The following is a 20,171-nucleotide window of genomic DNA, read 5'->3' as shown; positions in this document are numbered from 1 at the left end:
GATAAAGCAGGTGTGGTTTCATTAATAGATCTGCAACTCCTTAGCTGGGGTTCAATGATATATCAGTTAATTACTAGTATGTAAATGCATGCATAAATATTAATGTTAGCCATAAAACTGTATTTTTTAATATGGCGTAGTATTTGAATGTGTAGAGTTCATTTTGAACTGTGTTTTTCTAAAAGATACTTTAATATTTTTGAGGCAACATAGTGAGTTATGGTTGCATTTCAAGGGAAGAAGAAAACATTTGTCTTAAAATGTTTTGCAAAAATGAATCTTGACATGTTTTCCATATTTGAGTTGAAGCAATTAAATGATTCCAGCTGCTTAGACGCAGTGTAGAGTAGGGCTGCCACTAACGATTATTTTCATTGTCGACTAATCTGTCGATTATTTCTTTGATTAGTCGACTAATCATTTCATCGAAAAATGCGTTAAAATGTTGAAAAATGTCAGTCTGTCTCGCCCAAACCCCCAAATTACGTCATCTAATGTCTTGTTTCCTACTCACGCCAAAGGGTTTTAGTTCACTGTCACGGGAGAGTGTGTAAAGCTGCCAATATCTGAACGTAAAAAGCTGCAGTAAGAGTATTTTGGGGTACTTTTATAGTACTTTTCTATGAAAAATGACTCAAACCGATTAGTCGACTACTAAAATAGTCACCGATTATTTTAATAGTCGATTAGTCATCGATTAGTCGACTAATCGTGGCAGCCCTAGTGTAGAGATTAGTATTAAATGAGGACAGGTGCTGCTAAAGTTTTTTTCTACGTCCCCATCTGTTTGAACCATTTCCTGCTACAGTAAAATATATACGTTGGCATTGCACACACTCATGGTGCATTGGTATAATGAGAAAAAATCCTTGTTTTCCTCAACATATACACAACAAACTATGTAATCCTGAAACTCACCTTCCCCACTTCGCAGCGTGATAACACAGCTTAGTGGTCTAAAGCCTGGCTGTTGTTTTCTCCTGACCTGATCACATGCTGCCCTCCTCTTTGTGAACTTGCTGTGATGCTGTGATGTTAGGCCTCAAGCTTGACTCAGTTTTTATGCGGCAGCTGGCCAGTTAAGAAACACAGCAGACAAGAACAGGAAGCCCTTCAGGAGCTGGCAGCAAGACAGTCCTGACACTAAGTCACACTAGCTTAATGGAGATGTACTCAAAGGACAATCAGAGTTCCCACAGTCATTAAATTCCTGGAGAAGTTATGAAAATAGAAAAACTGTTTTCAAGGCCTGGGAATGTTTGGAATTACTAGAATGTCTTGAAAAAAGGTTTGATACACATTGCTTTGGCTATTGTTTAAAATATGTGTGTTTAAATCATGATCACATCGGCGTTGTGTCATCCCCAAGGCCACACCCTGTTTTGGGGAAAGGAAAAGTGCTGTCACATCATGAGATAATGCAGAAAAGCTGTTGTATAACAGGTTAACCGAGACTGTCACACTGAGATTTGAGGCACAAAAGATTTGTGAATAATCACTGTCAGTGTGGCAAATCACTGAATGATGCTGGTGACAGTTGCTACTGATGGATAGGTAACATTAGCTTGAGTGGGAGGCTACTGCAGTACAGTCATACAGTATAACAGCATCAGACAGTCGTCTCCAACTAAACCACAGCTTATAAATCAAACAGCAGGCTATTGACAGGTTGGTTATTTACAGACAACACTCAGCCTGATGATACCTGGTGATTTAGTCAATTATATATATTTGATTGAAACACCAGGTATTGTGATCTGGACATGTGTACATGTATAGATAAGCAACATCCAGCCACTGTGTTGGATCACTGATCCATTCAGATAGGGGCAGACTGAAGGGACATGATGGCAATTAACCTTAATTTATCAAGGTTGCATGAACGCTCAGGTTCAGGCAAGGTCGCAAAACAGTTGTTGGACATGTCTGTAAAACAAATGTTTGTTTAACAAGACATAAATGCATACAGACTTGTCAGAATTGCAATCCAAACACTCTTCAAGTTGCATCGACATCCACATGATCGTTGTTTTTCTGTCTCCCAAAAAGGGGCGTGGTATTGATGTTTCGTGAAGTACCTGAATTTGCTGTGCTGGTCTATTGCAAGTAAAGTTAGCAAGCGCTAGTAGTTTGCCTGTCGGCAGTGCCTGGGAAGTGTATGTATAATAATGTGTGGCTGTATTGCTATATACGCCTACTCATTTTAACCCACTTGTGGACGGATCATTTGGCGGCAGAAGCTCAATCCATAGGGCCATAGGTTAGGAACCAGAGGGTCGCCGGTTCAATTCCCCATCAGGACTAAGTATGGACTGTGGCCTAGCAGCTTGAGAGGTGCTAGTTGGCGTCCTGGGCACCTCTGAGGCACCCTTGAGCAAGGCACCGAACCCCCAATTGCTCAGGGCACCTGTCCAAAGCAGCCCGTACGCTTTGACATCTTTCCATTTAATGCCTGTATAGATCCTGTTTGTGCGTGTGTGTGTTTTTCAGCCTTTGTGTATATTACAGCAGAGTAAAAAAAAATTGAATTTCGCCTTTGGGATTAATAAAGTATATCTTCTTCTTCTACTTAAAGTCATGGAAATGTGGTCGAATATTAGGGAAGAGTAAATTAGTTAATTTGTAAAAATGTGTGTGAACCCTGGACAGTTGTTGCACACTCCTGCTCAGTACTTTTCCAAGGTCTTCTGTGGTCTCCAAAAAGTCCACATTGCTTTTGCGGGGTATTTTATTTAAATGAAAAAGTAGGACAAGTAAGAAACAGCATCCAAGAGAGAGTAATGTTCTGATACTCCAGTCCAGGAGTCCAGGATATATCCACCCTGGCAGCTTCACAGCACTTCTCAGGTACTCTGTCTGTATAATTTATCAAATATGAACAGTGGAAAGAAAGATTGAGGGGAGGGGTGTCGTTGATGTGCTGAAGCTGTCGTCCAGAATATCAGCTCTGCTTTGATGCAGTTGCAGAAGATTGAGTCAGTATCGAAATGTATGATCCGTGTGTTCAGCAACCTGACATTCCACTTCGCATTCACCTCCAGAGGGCGTGAACATGTGGAGTGAGATAATCGAAAAAATAGACACAGGATTGGAAAGGAGGGTGCACTGCCGCTGCGACTGGCTAACAATGGCAGACACCCAAACAAAATCACACTGCATTAATTTAAAGTTTAAATTTATGTATTTAATTCAAGAAATTTACGTAAACTTTGGTGTCTTTTCCAGGTGTGTCGACAACATACGGTGTACAGCAGCTCCACTGCAGGCCAGTGTGCGTGGTCATTTGTGTGTGTGTGTGTGTGTGTGTTTATGGTCGTGTATGTTAATGAGTGAGTGGCACAGCAGCTGGGGCTTGTAACGTGATGCCAAGATGCTGCTGTCCCTGGGAATGCTGATGCTGTCGGCCACGCAGATTTACACCATCTTCACTGTTCAGCTCTTCGCCTTCCTCAACCTGCTGCCCGTGGAGGCTGACATCGCCGCGGTGAGTAATTCTCAGCGCACATAGGACAATACATAGAAACATACAACAATAATATGATAGTGTAATACAGTTACACCCCCACATACGCAGAAACACTTTACGTCCTCATATTGTTTTGATGATGTGTCAGCCTTCATAAAACATCTTGAATCAAACATAATTTAAGTTAATTTTTCTATCTTTCAGTACTCATTCGACAACAAAACAGAGGCCTTCGAGGACCTGCCTGCACGGTTTGGTTATCGGCTACCCAGCGATGGACTGAAGGTGAGTGCAGAAGGGTCAGAGGTGTTTGTCTGATAACAAACAATAAGAGACAACAAACCAGCTCGATGACATGGAAAAATGCAAGTATGGCGCTGAATACACGGAACTGTGTGGACCTGGTTTATATGATCTCTTATTTTCCAGCATGTTCCCACTTTACAGCTCCACTGAGTTAATGTTTAACTGTGAAAACATAAAAAAGAATGTGATTGTGTTTAAGTTGTTTTCACATCTTCAAAGCTACTTGCACAGTCTGTGTCCATATATGATTAAAAGGGTAGCTTCACTATTAAGATGAAAAAGATTGGACTGGAACTTGCCATGACTTCCAAAATGATTTACAGGTCATTTAAAGACCCAGACACACAAAACCCACATCAAAGAACTAGGGCAACAAAGACCGACTGTCTCGTCACCTCACATCGCCTGTAACTCGGCCAAACTGTTGCACCTGCACACACTGCAAAGACTACAGCCAACAGCCCACTAGCACGTACGTTCTGCACCTGCGTGAGAGGAAAACTCTCCATACCAGCAGGTGGCTATAGTCTGTATTCGTCATTTGGAGAATACTCTCAGAGAGCTCCTATCTTAGCCTAAACAATTTTTAGTAAGGAGTTTTAGCTTAGGAGTTATTTAGGAAAATTCTCAGAGCAACTTTGAGCAAGGAAGGGACAGAAACTTTTATCCTAGTGAGGAGGTGAGGTAGACCTTGTTGCTAGGTATGACACATTCCTTTAACAGATGTGATTGGTTCCGAGAGACCCGCCCTTTTGTGAGCCTGCTGGAATTGAACCGAACTGCATCACAATATGAAACTTTCAAAGTGTTGTCATTGTTAGTGTGATCACTCTGCTGATGAAAGTTTGAGACAGACACAAGTCACCACTGTTAGACCGTTGAGTTTTTCCAGTTTCAAAATATCTTAGTGTTGTGATCATTGTGTTTCTGGCGTTATTGCGTTGGGTGGGAAATGTGTGTGTGTATCCCTCATGAGATCAACCACAAACATTATTTCTGCACGATCTTATCTGTAGCATTTCATTTACTTACTGTCATTCATTGTTTGAAGAATATTTCTCCAACCTCTTTGTCTTTCTGCCTTTTCCCCTCTCCTCTTAAGTCTTAAGCCTCTTAAAAGTCCTCCTCCTTACTCCTAACAGTTTTTCACCTTAGGAGCTCTTTGAAAGGCTAAGTTGCTTTGTGAGTAACTTTTGTCTTTCCCAGGATCTAGTCTTAACTTTAAGAGGAAATTCTTAGAAAACATCAGAATCTTAGAATCTTAGTATTTCGTCACTAGGAGCGACTCTGTACAAGGAAGCTTTGTGAATACGGCCCCAGAAGACAGATAGGATGGATTGAAGAGGCTAGTTAGCCACTTAGCACATGAACAACAAAACCCAGTGTTGAAAGATCAAAGGATATTTGCAGTGTGCTAAAAAAAATCCTCTTTCCTAATATAACAAGTTTTTTTTAAATCTCATGCCTTCTTGGCTTTAGCCTTTTGTTTACTTTCCTCACTTCCTTTTCTTTTCGTATGCACTGAGTTGAATTGCCAGTCAGAGTGATTTCTCTCCTTGATGCGCTCTGCCGTCTCCTGAATTAGCCAAAAACCGCCAACAAGGGCCGACAAGGGCTGATTAGTGTCACCAGCGCTGGACGCAAAACTAGGGAAACATGCTCACCAATGGCGGACCATCAGTTTGGTGTGTCAGGGCCCAAATACACGGACTAATAACAGGAAACAACAATAATGTAGCTAATGTTTTATAATGCTGGATTCAGTAATGTTTGTTAACACAGCGGAAATCAGGGTCAATTTTAAAAACCTTCTAAATGCTTTTCAAGTTAATACATATGCCAGTATGTGTTGCAGCAGCCAGATGCACTTGAAAATGACTGAGTATACAGTGTAGAGCTACTGTATTCAAATTACACTCTTTAATGAAGCTCAAAGTGAAATAACATGTGATGACAGTGTTTCCAGACATCACTGCTCTGTATTGAGGGATTGTAATAAATATGTGTTGTTGTGAGGTTTCTGAATGCCACCCCCCGCCCAGCAGCCCGCACACTGCTTGATCCACAAAGCTCCCAAACAGAAGGGATGATTCATGTCTGCTATCTAAGCTGGTCATTGTGGCAGTTGTTGTTGTACAGAGGCATTTTGGGGGCACAGAGGCAAGCTGATGGCAGAATACTACAGTACACGCCTTGTTTTGTGTTTGTGTACATGTGCAGGTTAAGAGCCGTATGTTAGGACACTCATAATAACTGCTACTTATCTAAATTTAAGGATGCTGTGTTTAGCATCATTACACCATTATGGCGGTCCCACAGCGTAATTTTGGAATCGTCACGTGAGTTGTGATCCCATGGTGTGTTGTAGGAATTAAGGCTCTGGTTGAGATGATTGGTAGCATCGGTCTCACAACATGAGGTTTGAAGACATTAAAGGTGAACACACCCTTGGAGTGTTTCCTATGTGCAACTCTATTTATAAACAAAGACTTGGGAAGTGACAGCAATGGGAATACCACCTCTCTCTAAACTTTTAGGGCTCTATTTAAATGATCAAGAGCGCATGGTCTAAAGCAGTGGTTCCCAAATGGTCAAACTGGTCCAGATTTCTCTTTAGTCATTAGTTTGAGGTCCCCAGTTTGATACAGTCAGCGTCATACTTGCATTCGGCCATGTGACTGAGCTAGTTTGCTGCTCCTCAGACAGTGACTCTGCAGCGCCACTCTACTTTCTGCTTTGTTCACATTTATGAAACGTAATTAATATTTTCATTATTTATGGTGCTTTATTTCACCCACTTGCAACATATCCACACTTCCCTGTGTGTGTAACGCGCATTGTGAAGTCGCCCATGTCGGTGCATCTTACTGTCTGAATGGTGCGCCTTTTAAATAGCAGGAAAATACTGTGCCATTAAGTTTAGATCAGGTTTTTGTTGGTCAGTGGCACAATCATTTCTGCTGCAATCGTCCAACAATGTGCCTGACCACGCCTCATTTCAAGACCTACACGCCCATGGACACACAGTTCAGTACTTAGACAGAGTTGGTGCTGGTTGTGAGTATAACATCTGAGTAGGTCTGAAACTAGCAATGACAGTTGCGCTGCGCTGTGTACTGCAGAAGACCCCAATCTCACAGAAGGCGTTTTAGCAACTGGAGACTTTTAGTGATTGTTTTTAATGAGAATGAAGCTTTTTGCTAGTGGTTTTTGAATTGTGACACACCTGGCGTGTTTGCCGGAGTGCTCTGAACCCCTTGAGCTTCAAAAACTTCAACAGAGTGGAAAAGCACCCCACATCATCTCTTTTTCGTCATTTTTTTTTTTCACATTGTCCAATCAGATGATTAAAGAGGCGGGCTCACTGTGATGTCACGACAACAAGTTTACAGTTGGTAATCAATAGAGGAGAAACTGGTGGTAGCGATTGCTGGATACCCAGAGTTATACAGCCCGACAATAGACAGCAGGTTGTCAAACTGCCCCGAGTCATCCTAAAATATGCCTGGAAACAATCATTGACATTTTACAGTTTTAGATTTTAAGAATAAGCACTTTTTAAGGTTGCAAAGCCAGTTTACATTTCAGCAGGTTAGTTGAGGTCCAGAGAATTAATTCATTTTATTATTTAAGGTCATTATATCAAGTCTGAAAATATCCATTTTGAGACATCTATAATATATGACATGTATCTGTGTTTGTTGAGGTGGGCCTCACCATAGACAGCCTGCTGTGACTGATGTGCCACCAGGCAGACAGCAGGGATTATGGCGCACAGTCATGTTGCTCTCTCTCCGTGTTGGTGCATATTAGTCTTATGTAAGATTCTGTGTTACGAAAGCTGAGAAATGACTTAGTCGCTCTGTCTGTGTCACTGCTCTGTGTCTTAAATTCTCATGTAATCTCTGCTTCTTATTTTCCACCTCTGCTGTCCCGCTGCCGAGAGGCCCTGTGCCATCCAGACATACTGCCCCAGTCTCTGGGGGTTAAACTCAATCCATCCATTTTAGAGTGACCCTCCTCTGCCCTGCCCATGTTGCGCCTGTCTGACTGAGCTTGGCAGGGAGTCGTTTCAGCTGTGATTTACAGCAGCACTCAGCGAGATTGTAATGTAAGAATACCCCCACATTATCATTCACATTATCACAGGTTAGGAAGGAGCAGAGAAGAACTTCCCATCTTCTTTACTGGACTAACCCGTGTTTTAACTTCTCTCCATGTATACACTGCAGATATCTCTGGATATTTTCCTGTGCACTCACTGTTTGTCTGATGCTCTTTAGATCTCTATAGAACAAAGGTGAATTCACTTTTCCTCTCCCCACCGCAACTTCCTTTTTAATAGACCAGCACTATTTGCACTGCTATTCAGATAATGGACCTGCAGATCGTGTGCGTTTTAGTAAGTCATGGGAATACATAATTACCCTCCTTTAACATGCATTTACTGCGTCCCCACCTACTGTTTGCCTAATTGTGTCATGAATGCATATGCAATAAGGAGAGAGCACTTTGCAAAAACTCATGCAGATGGTGTTCAGAGTCAGACTGCAAGGACTTAGTACATCTGGCAAGTTTCCAACTAAGTAATTTATGAATATGTAATACCGTCAACTCTCACTGTACTTTAAAAGAATTCGATAACCTTTTTATTATTGTGAGGTAACCCCATTTCAAATGTTATAACCTTGCGCTGCCGCAACTGTACGATGCCTGGAGAAACCTCTGGCATCACAAGGCAGCACAAGCCTGTTTGTCTCTGGAGGATTCCCCACAGGGAACGAGCCTTCAAACAGAGCCCTCCCTGTTTCCACTTACACAACCGGGGCTGTTTACAGTCGCCTTAGGGTCTCAAAGCAAGGCCTCTGCAAGCCTGTGTACACCCACAGTGTGCAACAGTTGTGCTTTGTTTAATATCAGAGGTGCACATTTTAGTCACTTCATTTTGGAGATCAAGGTGAGTTTAAATGCAGCATAACAAAACTTGCGGGCTTGAGATGAAACTTCACAACTTTCTTTGAAGACAGAAATGGTTTCAAACTGTGTCACAGCCAGTGTTTGAATAAATTCTGTATTGTTTGTACCATTATTGTGGGATACATTACACCAGTAGTTCCCAACTGGTCCAGCCACAGGATCCAGATTTGCTCTTAGTCATCAGTTCAAGGTCCACACAGTTTAAAATATTCAGCGTCATATTGGCGTTTAGCCATGTCGTCGAGCTAGTTTGCTGTCTCTGTCAAGTAGTCGTCCGTTATTCACTCACTCTAGAGCAGGAAACAGCACTTTAAAATAAAAACTTTGTGCCAGAAATGCACTGTACTTCAAAATAAAGTGTGTTTTTATACAAACTTGATGAATGGCGACTGATAGGGTTCTCTCGGTGATGGAATTTCTCTTGCGATGATTAAGGATGGCTTGACGGTGTTATATGCTGTATTGTCGCCATTTTTTGTTTTTTGTTTACTTCATTCTTCCTGTTTTCAGTGCTTTGTAAATAAGCCTTATTGTAAGGATATTACTAGATATATTGCTAGTTTTTAAATGACAAAGATGACACAGCTCCTAAATAAATTAAATATTTGTTCATTGTTAAAAGAGCAATCAGGTGCAATTAGGGGCTCAGTGTTTTTTGAGCTGAAACACTTTGGTTATGTCTGGTTGCAATGATGTAGAATATCTGCAGCAGTAAAATTATTATTATTTTTGTACAGTATGCAGTTTTTGCAATGGGTCTTTGCTGGTGCATGGAAGGGCAGGAAGGTTTGCTCTCTCTGCCTTAGGCTTTCCTTGTTTGCACATGGAAGGGCAGAGAGGTGTGCTCTCCCTGCCTTATGGCTTTCTACGCAGGTGCTTGGAAGGGTGGAGTAACAGTACAAGTAGATACAGTACATGAAGGTTAAGTAAGAGAGTAATGGCAGTGGACTTGGCTACAAACTTTGAAGACAAGGTTCAGCATTGTTAAGTTTCATTTAGATATGACCCTGGCCAAGAATCGATACTCATCTTAAAATAACCGCGTTCCCTTTTCGGGGCAAAGTCTCAGCACACCACTCCGCTCTCAGGCTTTTTGTTTTTATTCCAGTTACTTGCCCACTTTCACTTCCACAATTATAGCCTGTGAAGAAATGCTTGAGTTCCCATTTGGAAGGACTGTGGTGGTTTGGATGGTGCAGCAACACTGGTTAAGTCTCCGAGGCACACACTTTTCCTGGAAAATATGTAAAAATAAAACATGTTCTTTTTCTCTTCTTTCATTAAAGCCTGGTTTCTATGCGAGTGTCCAGAAATTCTGCTTCAGAATATTCAAGTGTCTGACTGACTTTGAATAAATTTCCTCCTATCAGTTGGGGAATACCAAATTTTTCACAAACTTCTCTACAGTTATTTCCTCTAATTGAGATCTAGATGCATTTGATTGAAGTTGTGGGCATAAAAAGAGGTGGCAGGAAACAATCTTGCCTCAAGTATCTCTCGTTGAGCAAAATATGGAAAAAATTTGCACGAGGTCACAGTGAACTTTGAGTGGATAATTTTACAGCAGGCATTTTTGCTTGTTTCCTCTGTGCTTGCGTTGCTCTAGTTTCCTCCCACAATTTAAAGATTTGCAGATAAGGTTAACTGGGGACTTGATTGTGAGCAGATGGCTGTCTAACTGTATAACCCACTGCATTTACTAATTCCAAGTGAATTGTGTGGTGATTGGATTTTAACAAAATAATCTCAACTCAGACTTATTAGATATTTCTTACCTTTTCACTGCAGTCATGGGTCGTCATCAGCAAATTGAGCTAGCTCAGTTGTCATCACGTGAGAATTAAGTGTGAGAATAAAGGCTCTGACGGACAATGAAAGCCCCCAAAAAGCTCATAAATGGACCTGAGATTATGAACATTATGCTGTTCCAAGGTCTAAAAATGTGCTTCCATGCTCAAATGTGGTGAAATTTGACTTCTTCAAGGAGTCCCGAAGGTCCCTGGACTCCACGTTGAGAACCAATTCTGTTTTTCTGTAAGATGGTTATCATCAACTGGTGCCCTGTGGGCCACATCTGGCCAGCCAAAGCTTCACATCCGGTGTGTAGAATATTAATAAATTCAGAAAATGTGAGGGGGGAAAAAAAACAAATTAAGAAAACAATTAAGATAAAAATAGTTTTATTAGGAATGATTTACCAACCTCAAATATGTGCTTGACCCATGGTGCTTTATAAAACCCATCTAGTAGTGATGCATGGGTCGACCTACAGCCCACAGTGTGGGTTCGGGTAAGCTTACTAGAAAATATTTTATTATGTTTTAGTATTAATAACTTAGTAACATTGTGTGCAATAGTCCACCTTCCACCTTCTCTTTCACACTTACTCTCTGAAACCCACACACACTTGGCATCACAGCGCTCTGTCCTTATCTCTGTCCTTGGCCCTGACAATTGCGCTTCCATAGCCTGATTTACACCAAGCAGTCTAGTTTAGTTGGTTACACATTGGAATGGTTATTTTTGTGCTTCCATTGTCAAAATTCCATGCTGTGCCGTTCTTTCGTCACCCCTCTGTTGAGGTATCTAGCACACTAATCCGGTGCTAAGAGGTGGAGCTAAAAACACTAATATCTGTTAATTGGTCAAGAGAAAATTGTCACTCTTGCTCAACAACAACTCAATGCATGAACCCACTTTTTTTTAAATATCCCATTGATTGCAACAGAGACTATAAACACTCCAGCCTGTTCTTTTTTGCTCTTAAAATGTCTGTGTGTATCACCGTTCCCTGGACAGTTAACAAGGTGTAAATATTCCTCTGCTACTTAAGTTGTTGATGTGGCTATAACCATCTGATAACTTCCTAGCCTACGTTTAAGAGTGCTGTCTGTGGTGCAAAACAGGTCTACGGTTTAGGTTTATGTCCATATGGGTTATGTACGGGTTCTAAGGGTACTATATCAAAAGTGTTTGCTGGAAATGCGACTTATAGTGCATTAAGTTTGGGTGGCAATTAACGCATATTTTGGTGCAGATTGAATAGCTGAAAGAAAAACCCGTCTTATATAAACTGAATGCAGCTTGTGCTGTCTTCATGCAAGAATAGGGTCAAACTCGTAATTTCATTTAACATTTTGTTTCATCATTTATTGTTGTAATTAGAATATTTGTATTATCATATCATAATTATTATTTGTAAGTCCAGCAGCCACAGTGTCTGGACAAATATAGTTGATGAGCCCTGCTCTAGGCTAAAGATGTAGTAACAAACTTGTTCATTCTTTTGGTTTATATAATAATCAAACCAGTTTCTGCTTTAACATGCTCACATCCACTGTGTCAACACGCAAACAGGGAAATTTCAACTCTAAAGGAAGCTCTAAGGGTTTTTTTTTTAATCATTTAAATGAAGCACTAATGTGGTTACTTAATGCACCAGCATGAGTAATTTCTCTTGTGCCACCTGCTTCTGGTATATGTATGGTAATAAAGGGATCATAGATTTTTTTTTTACAGTAGGTATTTCCAGTCAGTGTCCAGATGACTCAGTGATGTACTTACAGCAAGTCATTGTGTCCGCTAGCTGCTTTGCTTTGCTTTGTCATTCTCTTGTTCTGTTGAGGGAGTTTCAGGCACATCTTGTTCACTTTCCTCACCCACAGTTTCTCAGACAGTCTTGGATATGACCCAGAAACAAACCCACATTTTTTCGTATTTAGACTGCAGCCGTCCCACTTCACCAGCATTCCTATTAAGGTCAAGCGCAGTAATGGTTTCAGTAAGAAGGTCAAAGGTCAATGCCTCAGGACTCTGGTAATCGATGTGGTAAATATTGTGATTATAGACTAACTTAATGATAAAAAGTGCTGGTTGCAGAAGTGCTGTAGCTTCACCTGCTTCCTGTTGTGGTCATGCATACGTTAGGGCGGGGGCTGATGTGGTTCAGGCAGGTTAAAGCGGGGAATCTGAACATCGATGAATGTGAGTGTAGAGTCACACAAGGTTTAATCTCCTTACGGGAAGCCCCACTCAGGCTACAGCGAGTTATTAATTCCTCCTATCTGAACCCACAGCAAATCTGCAAACAAGCCCTATAGTGAGATTGTTAGTGATGGGATTACTGTGCTGTAATTTGGAATAGTCTGCCAGAGAAATCCCTCCTCCACCTTCTCCTCCTCCTCCCTCTTGAATTTTGTAACAACAGAAAATCCCAATGAGTTTGTTTGCACTCACGCACAGTATAAGTAGAACAAGAGAGTCAAACAAGAAGAAATTAAAGGATATTTACAGCTTGACTTAAGATCATATTTCATACTGATTGTCTTGAGTTAGTTAGTTAGTTTAGAAAATGGCACTATGCAGAGTTTATGATGACGGAAGTCTATCACTGAATTCAGTTATCTTTCCAAAACCTGCATCAGAGTGTTAATATCACATCAGGTTGCAGTCAAACTGCAGTCAACATAAAGCTTTTGACTGATAATAATTCAGTCTGCAGTTACACAGCTCAGTCTTAACCCATTAAAACCATAACACACTGAAGGCTCACTGTTGGTGTCCACTTCTAAACACTTTACTAATATATAGACTTTGATTAATTAATTTTATTCCTGGGTTGTCAGATACAGAAACAGAAATCCAAAGGATAACATGTTGAAGTGAAAACACTTGTTTCCAACATGGTCCAAAGATGTTAGAGGACAAAGAAGACACAAAGAAGACATTAAACAAAAAACTAAACTAACCCAATCCTGAAATTCAAGAACACAAACCACAACTTAATAAAATAAAAACAGCTAAAATCACAATGTCATTGCACAGTTTCACTATGAATCTGCTACCCTGTTCCATAAAAAGTCTGAACCTGACTTCTATAAACCCCTCTCTCATTTAAAATCCTGGGGCCCTATTTGAACGATCAGTAGTGTGTGGTCTAAGTTGCCTTCAGGGCCAACTCCGCCTTTGTTCGTTAAACAGTACATAATCTGGTTGCAAATAAAGATGCAGAGGGCAAATGGGTTTTATTAAGTCCCTTATTTAATCGCAGGTGTGTTTTGGGCATAACGGCAATCAGATTTGTATCTCCTGTCCACTTAAAAAGCTATTTACATGGCAGATTTGACAGATAGGAGAAGCCAGACTAATGCAGAAAAAGTAATGGCATAGGACATTTAAGCAGCAAAACTAAGAACTGTAGGTATGAACTTGACAGAGGAAACAGAACTAAACTTCTAGCCTCTGAAATCATCAACAAAGTTATGCTGCTTTGCATAAGTGCACACAGTGTCTCTCTTAATAGAGAGTCGGACAGCAGCTCTGCAGCTCTGCTCTGCTCTCTGCTATGTTCACATTTTAGAGAATGTAATTAATACTCTCCTCATTAATGAGTTATTATGCAACCCATCCATGCGCCACTGTATGTGTAACAAGCAGTATATGTGCGTTGTGAACCTGCCTATGGGTGCATCTTATTATGTGAATAATACGCCCTTTAACTAGCAGGAAAATACTGCGCCATCGACTTTAGATCCGGTCTTTCTGCTGCCTCAAAATAGCAATAAGCCTACCTAACCTACATGCCCATGGGCAAGCGCTACTTGACAATGATAATTGCGTGGGTCTGAAACTAGTAATGACAGTTGTGCCACTTTGTGCTGCTTTATGCCACTTTGCACTGGGTGTCAGACAGGGCCCTTGATGTGTAGCGGAAGGCCTTTCCACAACATGGTACCAGTGTTAAAAAAAAAGAGGAACTTGTGGCTACATTATTAACTCAAGGCTCTTTGTTCAGTGTAAAATGTTTGCTCAGGAGAAATGACTAAAAATAAGAAAAGATTTTGGGGTATTTCCAGATTACAGATCATTTGTCACTTTTAGTATATTATTAAGTATTTCCACTATTAGTTATATTCATTCAGTCATAGGGGACATCGACTCACTTCTAAGTGTCACAGCATGTCAAAGGATTTTACAGTGTGGTGTACAGATTTTAAATTTAGGAAAATAAGAGCACTGATATCAGGTAAATATTGCTTTGTATTGTACAAGTCATGGGATCTGAATTGGTATCTGGAAAGAAAAAAGATTGAAGTGTACCCCAGGCTGCAGTTACCGTTGACTTAACTGTCACATTTCTACCTTCGCACATCAGTCTTTCCTCTTTTCTGTGTCACTACTTAAGTTGTGCAAATGCGTCGCGATACTTCACTTTTTCAACATCACATGCTTGATGAATAATTCTTCCTTTGACACTTTGGCGCAAGACCAATGCAATAATGGAACATTTAGTTTGGTATCATTGCGACACAAGGACTCTCAGGGGGCTGGGTTATAATATGTCTCTTTGTGTCTTTATTTCCAAGTACAATGAAGGCCCAAAAATTTGTACACTGGCTGTTCATCCGAGAACATACTCACAACTCAGGGTTTCATCCTAGCACAGTAGTTCCCAGCTGGTTGGTCCCAGTCCAAAAGTGGGTCCCGAGTCCATTCTGAATGGACCACAAGTTGTAAAAAACACACTTATTTTACATACAGTGAATTTCTGGCATAGAGCTTTTATTTTGAAGTGCTGTTCCCTGCTGTAGAGTGAGTGACTAACGGACAGCTACTTGGCAAAGACAGCAAACTAGCTCGACAACATGGCCAAACGCAAGTGTGACACTGAATATATTAAACTGTGTGGACCTGGAACTAATGACTAAGGATAAATCAGGACCCCGTGGCTGGACCAGCTGGGAATCAATGTTCTGCCATACACAGATAGCAGAACCTCATGTTTGCAGTAAATAATAAACTTTATTGTCCACAAATGTGAAAATTTACCTTCGGCTTCACAGGTCGCTTAAAACACATAGTCAATCACAATACTATAAATAACACTACATGCACAGTGGAGACAACAACGAACATGGTTCTAGTATAAATGTTACGAAGTACGGCTGCAACAATTATCGCCAGTAAATCACCAACTAATTTGTTAATCTATGAATCAGTTCAAGGAATTTATTGAGAAAAAAAGTAAAAAATCTCTGACTGTAGCTTGTTATAAACATGAATGAATTCTGGTTTCTTTACTCCTTTATGCCAGTAAATTGAATATCTGTGGGCACTGGGAAACACTGAAAGACTTTTTCGGCATTTTCTTACATTTTATAGACTAAAAAACTAATTGAATAATTGAGAAAATAATCAACAGATTAATCTACAATGAAAATAATAATTAATTGCAGCCTTAGTATGAATTTGGCAAAGTTATTTGGTATGAAAGACTTTTTGTAAATGTTCTTGGTTGCTGCAGTGGCACAATAGCGTCTTCCCAAGGACAATTTTATGACACTTAAAAAACAGGACGAACAGGATCAGACACAATATGTCGTCAGGCTTTTTGTTTTCCTGCATTTTATATACATCCCAGTTGTTTCTGCTCTTTATTAATACATTTACTGGCCATGTTTGTAATTCTGGACAGTCTATTTTTTGTCTTGGCCCCCAGGTGCCACTACCATCTACACGTTGAAAGTTAAAACACTCTCAACAAGATTTCAGTAAACAGTCTCTAAAATGTTCCTGCTTTTATAAATTGGGCGCTACAGGATGATGTATATTAAGATATAGTCATACAAAAGCTCCATGTCATCCAGCTTGGAGCACTGGACAGGTATGATCAGTTGAAGGTGGCATGAGATGGTGTTTGAAGTGATGTCCACGTCCAGACAGCAGTTTGTCAACATCTCCTCTCAGTATACGTTTTCAGGATTTCCCCTCCGTCCTCAGTTATTTCCTGTTTTTCACCGGGCTCCTCTCTCTGCAGTTCTTAGTGGTTTTTTAAGATGTTTTCTTCCACCCAGCAGAGGGCGCTCTTGCCATTGTTTTCAAAGTCAGGAGCAGGAATGTGAGGCAGTGGCACAGTGATGTCATAAAGCAGCAAGGCAGGGCTGCACCGGAGAAGGCACCCAGAGGTGACGGCAGTGAGGGATTCCTCACACATTACTCCTCCCTGATGTGAGAGTTCACAGATCTCTCCGATCCCTGAATTTAACCTTTTGTACGTCTGGTTTTGTCAGTGTTGGGCTACAACCTGGTGCTGCATTCAGGCAGCAATTTTATCCCGTGTGTTGTGCAGCGTGGCTCAGTTTGTTCGCAAATGTGATGTGTCACTGTGGTCGTTTTCCATATGTGGCTCAGCTGCTGTTTTGGCAGCTGGCAAGATGCGCTCGCAGAGAATCAGTTTGGTGCGAGCAGACACCGGCCTTGTGTGTGTGTGTGTGTGTGTGTGTGTGTGTGTGTGTGTGTGTGTGTGTGTGTGTGTCTCTCTGTGTGAGAGAAAATGCTGACTCTCCTTGATATTAAAAAGTGTTTAAGTCTTTAAGGGAGGGAGCTGAAAGTGGCTGGCAGATTCCCAGAGTCCCACAGCAGTCTACACTTCCTGTCCACCACCCTGCCTCTAACACACACACACACACACACACACACACACACACACACACATGCACACAGACACACAGTGGTGTTAGTTACACTTGCATAAGAGCAGCAGACGTTTGGAAAAATATATCATGTTAGATCCCTCTCCCCTCATCTCTTGTGTGTCACTTCTTCTCCATGTATCTGTGCTGCTTCTTCTCTTTTCCCACATCTGCCTTTTTTGTCTTCACCTTTCTATTTTGGTCTCTCTCCATCCATTTTTTTTTCTGGCTTTCCTCCTTTTGTCTGCGTCTCAGTGGCTCTCTAACTCCTCTTGCCTCCATATTTGTATCATTTTCTTGTTTTCCGCCTTTGTTCTCCTTCCCTTTATCACTCTGTCAGCCTCTCCGTCTAACCCTCTCCCTCTCTCTTCTCACTATCGCCGTCTCATCAGTCACTTCAAAAAGCTGTTGTTGGAAAAGGGACCAAGACAGGAAGCAGCAGAGAGAGACGGAGAGATGGGACATATAAGGGACAGAGTGTTTCAGGGCAAACTGAGACCCTGAGAACAGCTGACTTATAAAGCTTTAGACTGTGATACATGCAAAAACACACAGGTTTAAATGGACAGATAAAGACACACACACACATCATAGTCGTGTCTGCGTCACTTATATTCTTCACCCCAGTGGAAAGTTCTGCATTAATCATGAAAGCATTACCATGTTAAATTCATGTTTGATTTGCCACTGTTACATCTGTGGCAGCAGGAGAACTGCCTCTCTGTTGTTGTTTTTTTATCTGTGGTTGTGATGGATGTTGTTTATCTGGGAGCAGTGTGTGGGCTGAACAAAGATGGCGCTACTCATACTTTGGGTCAGGGAGCTGACATCGAATTCTGGGATGTAACTGTGTTGTGTGTGATGTATGTAACAGTATACAGGTTCACTAAGCAGGTCTCTGAAATCTGACAAAACAGTGTGATGATATCTTAGACTGCAGTTTACTCACAAAAGGTTTTTTTTTTTTTACAAATACAGAACGAATCTTGTTCTGCAGTGCTGATGACTTGACTTTTATTACATGATGATGTATGATTTTAAAATCTGTGAAGCCAAAGGCAAATCAGCTATCAACATATAATATAAAAGACACTGACTACTAGATCTTGTTTAGATAAGACCAACAGTACTTCAGACTAGGGCTGCAACCAAGTTTTTTTCATTATCGATCAATCTGCTGATTATTTTCATGATTAATCGATGAAACGTTTAGCCGGTAAATGCCAAAAAATGTGAAAAATACTCCTCACAATTTGAGAAAGTTTCTCCTGTCAAGTCTGTGTTTTTCGGTCAGAACGTTTGCGTGGGAAGTGACAGACGCCTCTGTCATGCCTCGTTTTGTGTGTATGCAATGCTTATAAATGAGACCCCTGATGACTCTTAATTTACTGTCACAAATGACGAAGAAAAGAAGCAAATTTCTCACATTTAAGAAGCTAGAAAAGCACATTTTTGACATTTTTACTTAGGTAAAGGCCTGAAATGATTATCAGAATAGTTGGCAATTAATTATCTTTCAATTGACTAAATGATTAATCGACTAATTGTTGCAGCCCTACTTCAGATGTGTAAGAAGGTCAGCTTATGAGCAGTTATTTCACTTCAAATGCACTGACATGAATCCCTTAGATAACCCTGTAGTAACCAGTAACTACTCCAGTGTATTTTTTTAATTCATTGACACTAGAGGACACACGCTGATGCAGGAATAAGTGAAAGTCAATGAATGAATGGGAATCAGTGTCATTAACTTGTCAGCAATATACTAGTCAGCTATAGATGCTGGTCTTTTTGATCTGTTCTTTTCATCTGAAAATCACACAAACTGTTTGACGTCACTCGTCACTGGAATACAGAGGACCTTTTTGTTAACCAACCAAAACAGAGTAGCAAAATAAATCAGTTGCCAGTTTTTTAGGGCTAGATAGTGCTTTTTAAATGAATGACAGATATCTTCTTTTGGAAAACGAGTCCTCATTTGACCCCTCGTCGCATGTTTGACTTCCAAGGAAACTTGGATAGAAGCCATTCATGTATTTATCTCACCATGTCTTGTTTGATGATGTCATCCCTGTAGGGTTTCCTGATTGGGGCACGGCCAGAAAATGCCTGCGAGCCCATCGAGCCCCCTCCGAGGGACAACCTGACGGGCGCTTTCATCGTCCTCATCAAGCGCTTCGACTGCAACTTTGACATCAAGGTACAGTGTTGACTCTGGTTGGTGTGTGTGATCTAAAACCCTAACCACCTTTTAATCCAGACATAACTATTTTAAGTTGATATCAGGGCACAGACTGTGTGACCAAAATGATGTACAGCATCTTTGTAGAATAAATTATGGCCCTTGTATTTTACTAACACGCTTCCAGTGTTTTGGAGACGGTTGCTCTAATGCACAGCAACACCTGAAAGCAACTGAAAACACAATTTATTTCAGTAGCTGTTAATTATAAGGGCAAGCTGCCGAAACTGTTTGTGTGAGGTACTGTACACTGATGTGTGTTGCCTCACACTGCATTTAAAGCAGCAAGTGGTGTTTCAGAGTTAATTTAATTGCAATAAGGAAAACAGGAAGCGGCCATTTCCCCAAACATAATTTCCTGCAGGAGCATCTGTCCAACTCTGCCGCTTCTTGTCGTTTTCTTCTTCTCCTGCTGCTGCAGTTTGGTGTGGGATGCTGAGTGTGTGGAGTTGAAAAGTTCTGTTTGCCTAATAAATCAGTGAAGTGGCTGAAAGACAGCAAGAGATGATCTCCATTAGTCAAGTGAGGCGTCGGGCCACGTGCAGTGCAGAGAGGATGGGGAAGGCAGCATAAGTTGTGTGTGTGTGTGTGCGTGCTGGGAGTGTCGTCCAGTTTGACAGCAGAGAGGAAGAGAAATAAGATGANGTGCAGTGCAGAGAGGATGGGGAAGGCAGCATAAGTTGTGTGTGTGTGTGTGCGTGCTGGGAGT

General features: G+C 41.0%; 1 protein-coding gene across 1 annotated transcript in view; it reads left to right on the top strand.

Moving 5' to 3' along the window:
• Window positions 1-20,171, top strand: part of rnf13 (ring finger protein 13) — a 65,290-nt gene that overhangs the window by 2,281 nt on the left and 42,838 nt on the right. The window contains exons 2-4 of the mRNA XM_050055991.1: window positions 3,226-3,484; window positions 3,671-3,751; window positions 19,298-19,420. Coding sequence (XP_049911948.1) covers window positions 3,371-3,484; window positions 3,671-3,751; window positions 19,298-19,420 — 318 coding nt within the window. The 5' untranslated portion in view covers window positions 3,226-3,370. The remainder of the gene's footprint in view (window positions 1-3,225; window positions 3,485-3,670; window positions 3,752-19,297; window positions 19,421-20,171) is intronic.

This window comes from Epinephelus moara, chromosome 10 (assembly GCF_006386435.1).
Source record: "Epinephelus moara isolate mb chromosome 10, YSFRI_EMoa_1.0, whole genome shotgun sequence".
NCBI lineage: Eukaryota > Metazoa > Chordata > Actinopteri > Perciformes > Serranidae > Epinephelus > Epinephelus moara.
The sequence above is the reverse complement of the archived record's forward strand: the minus strand, read 5'-3'. Positions and strand labels throughout refer to the sequence as shown.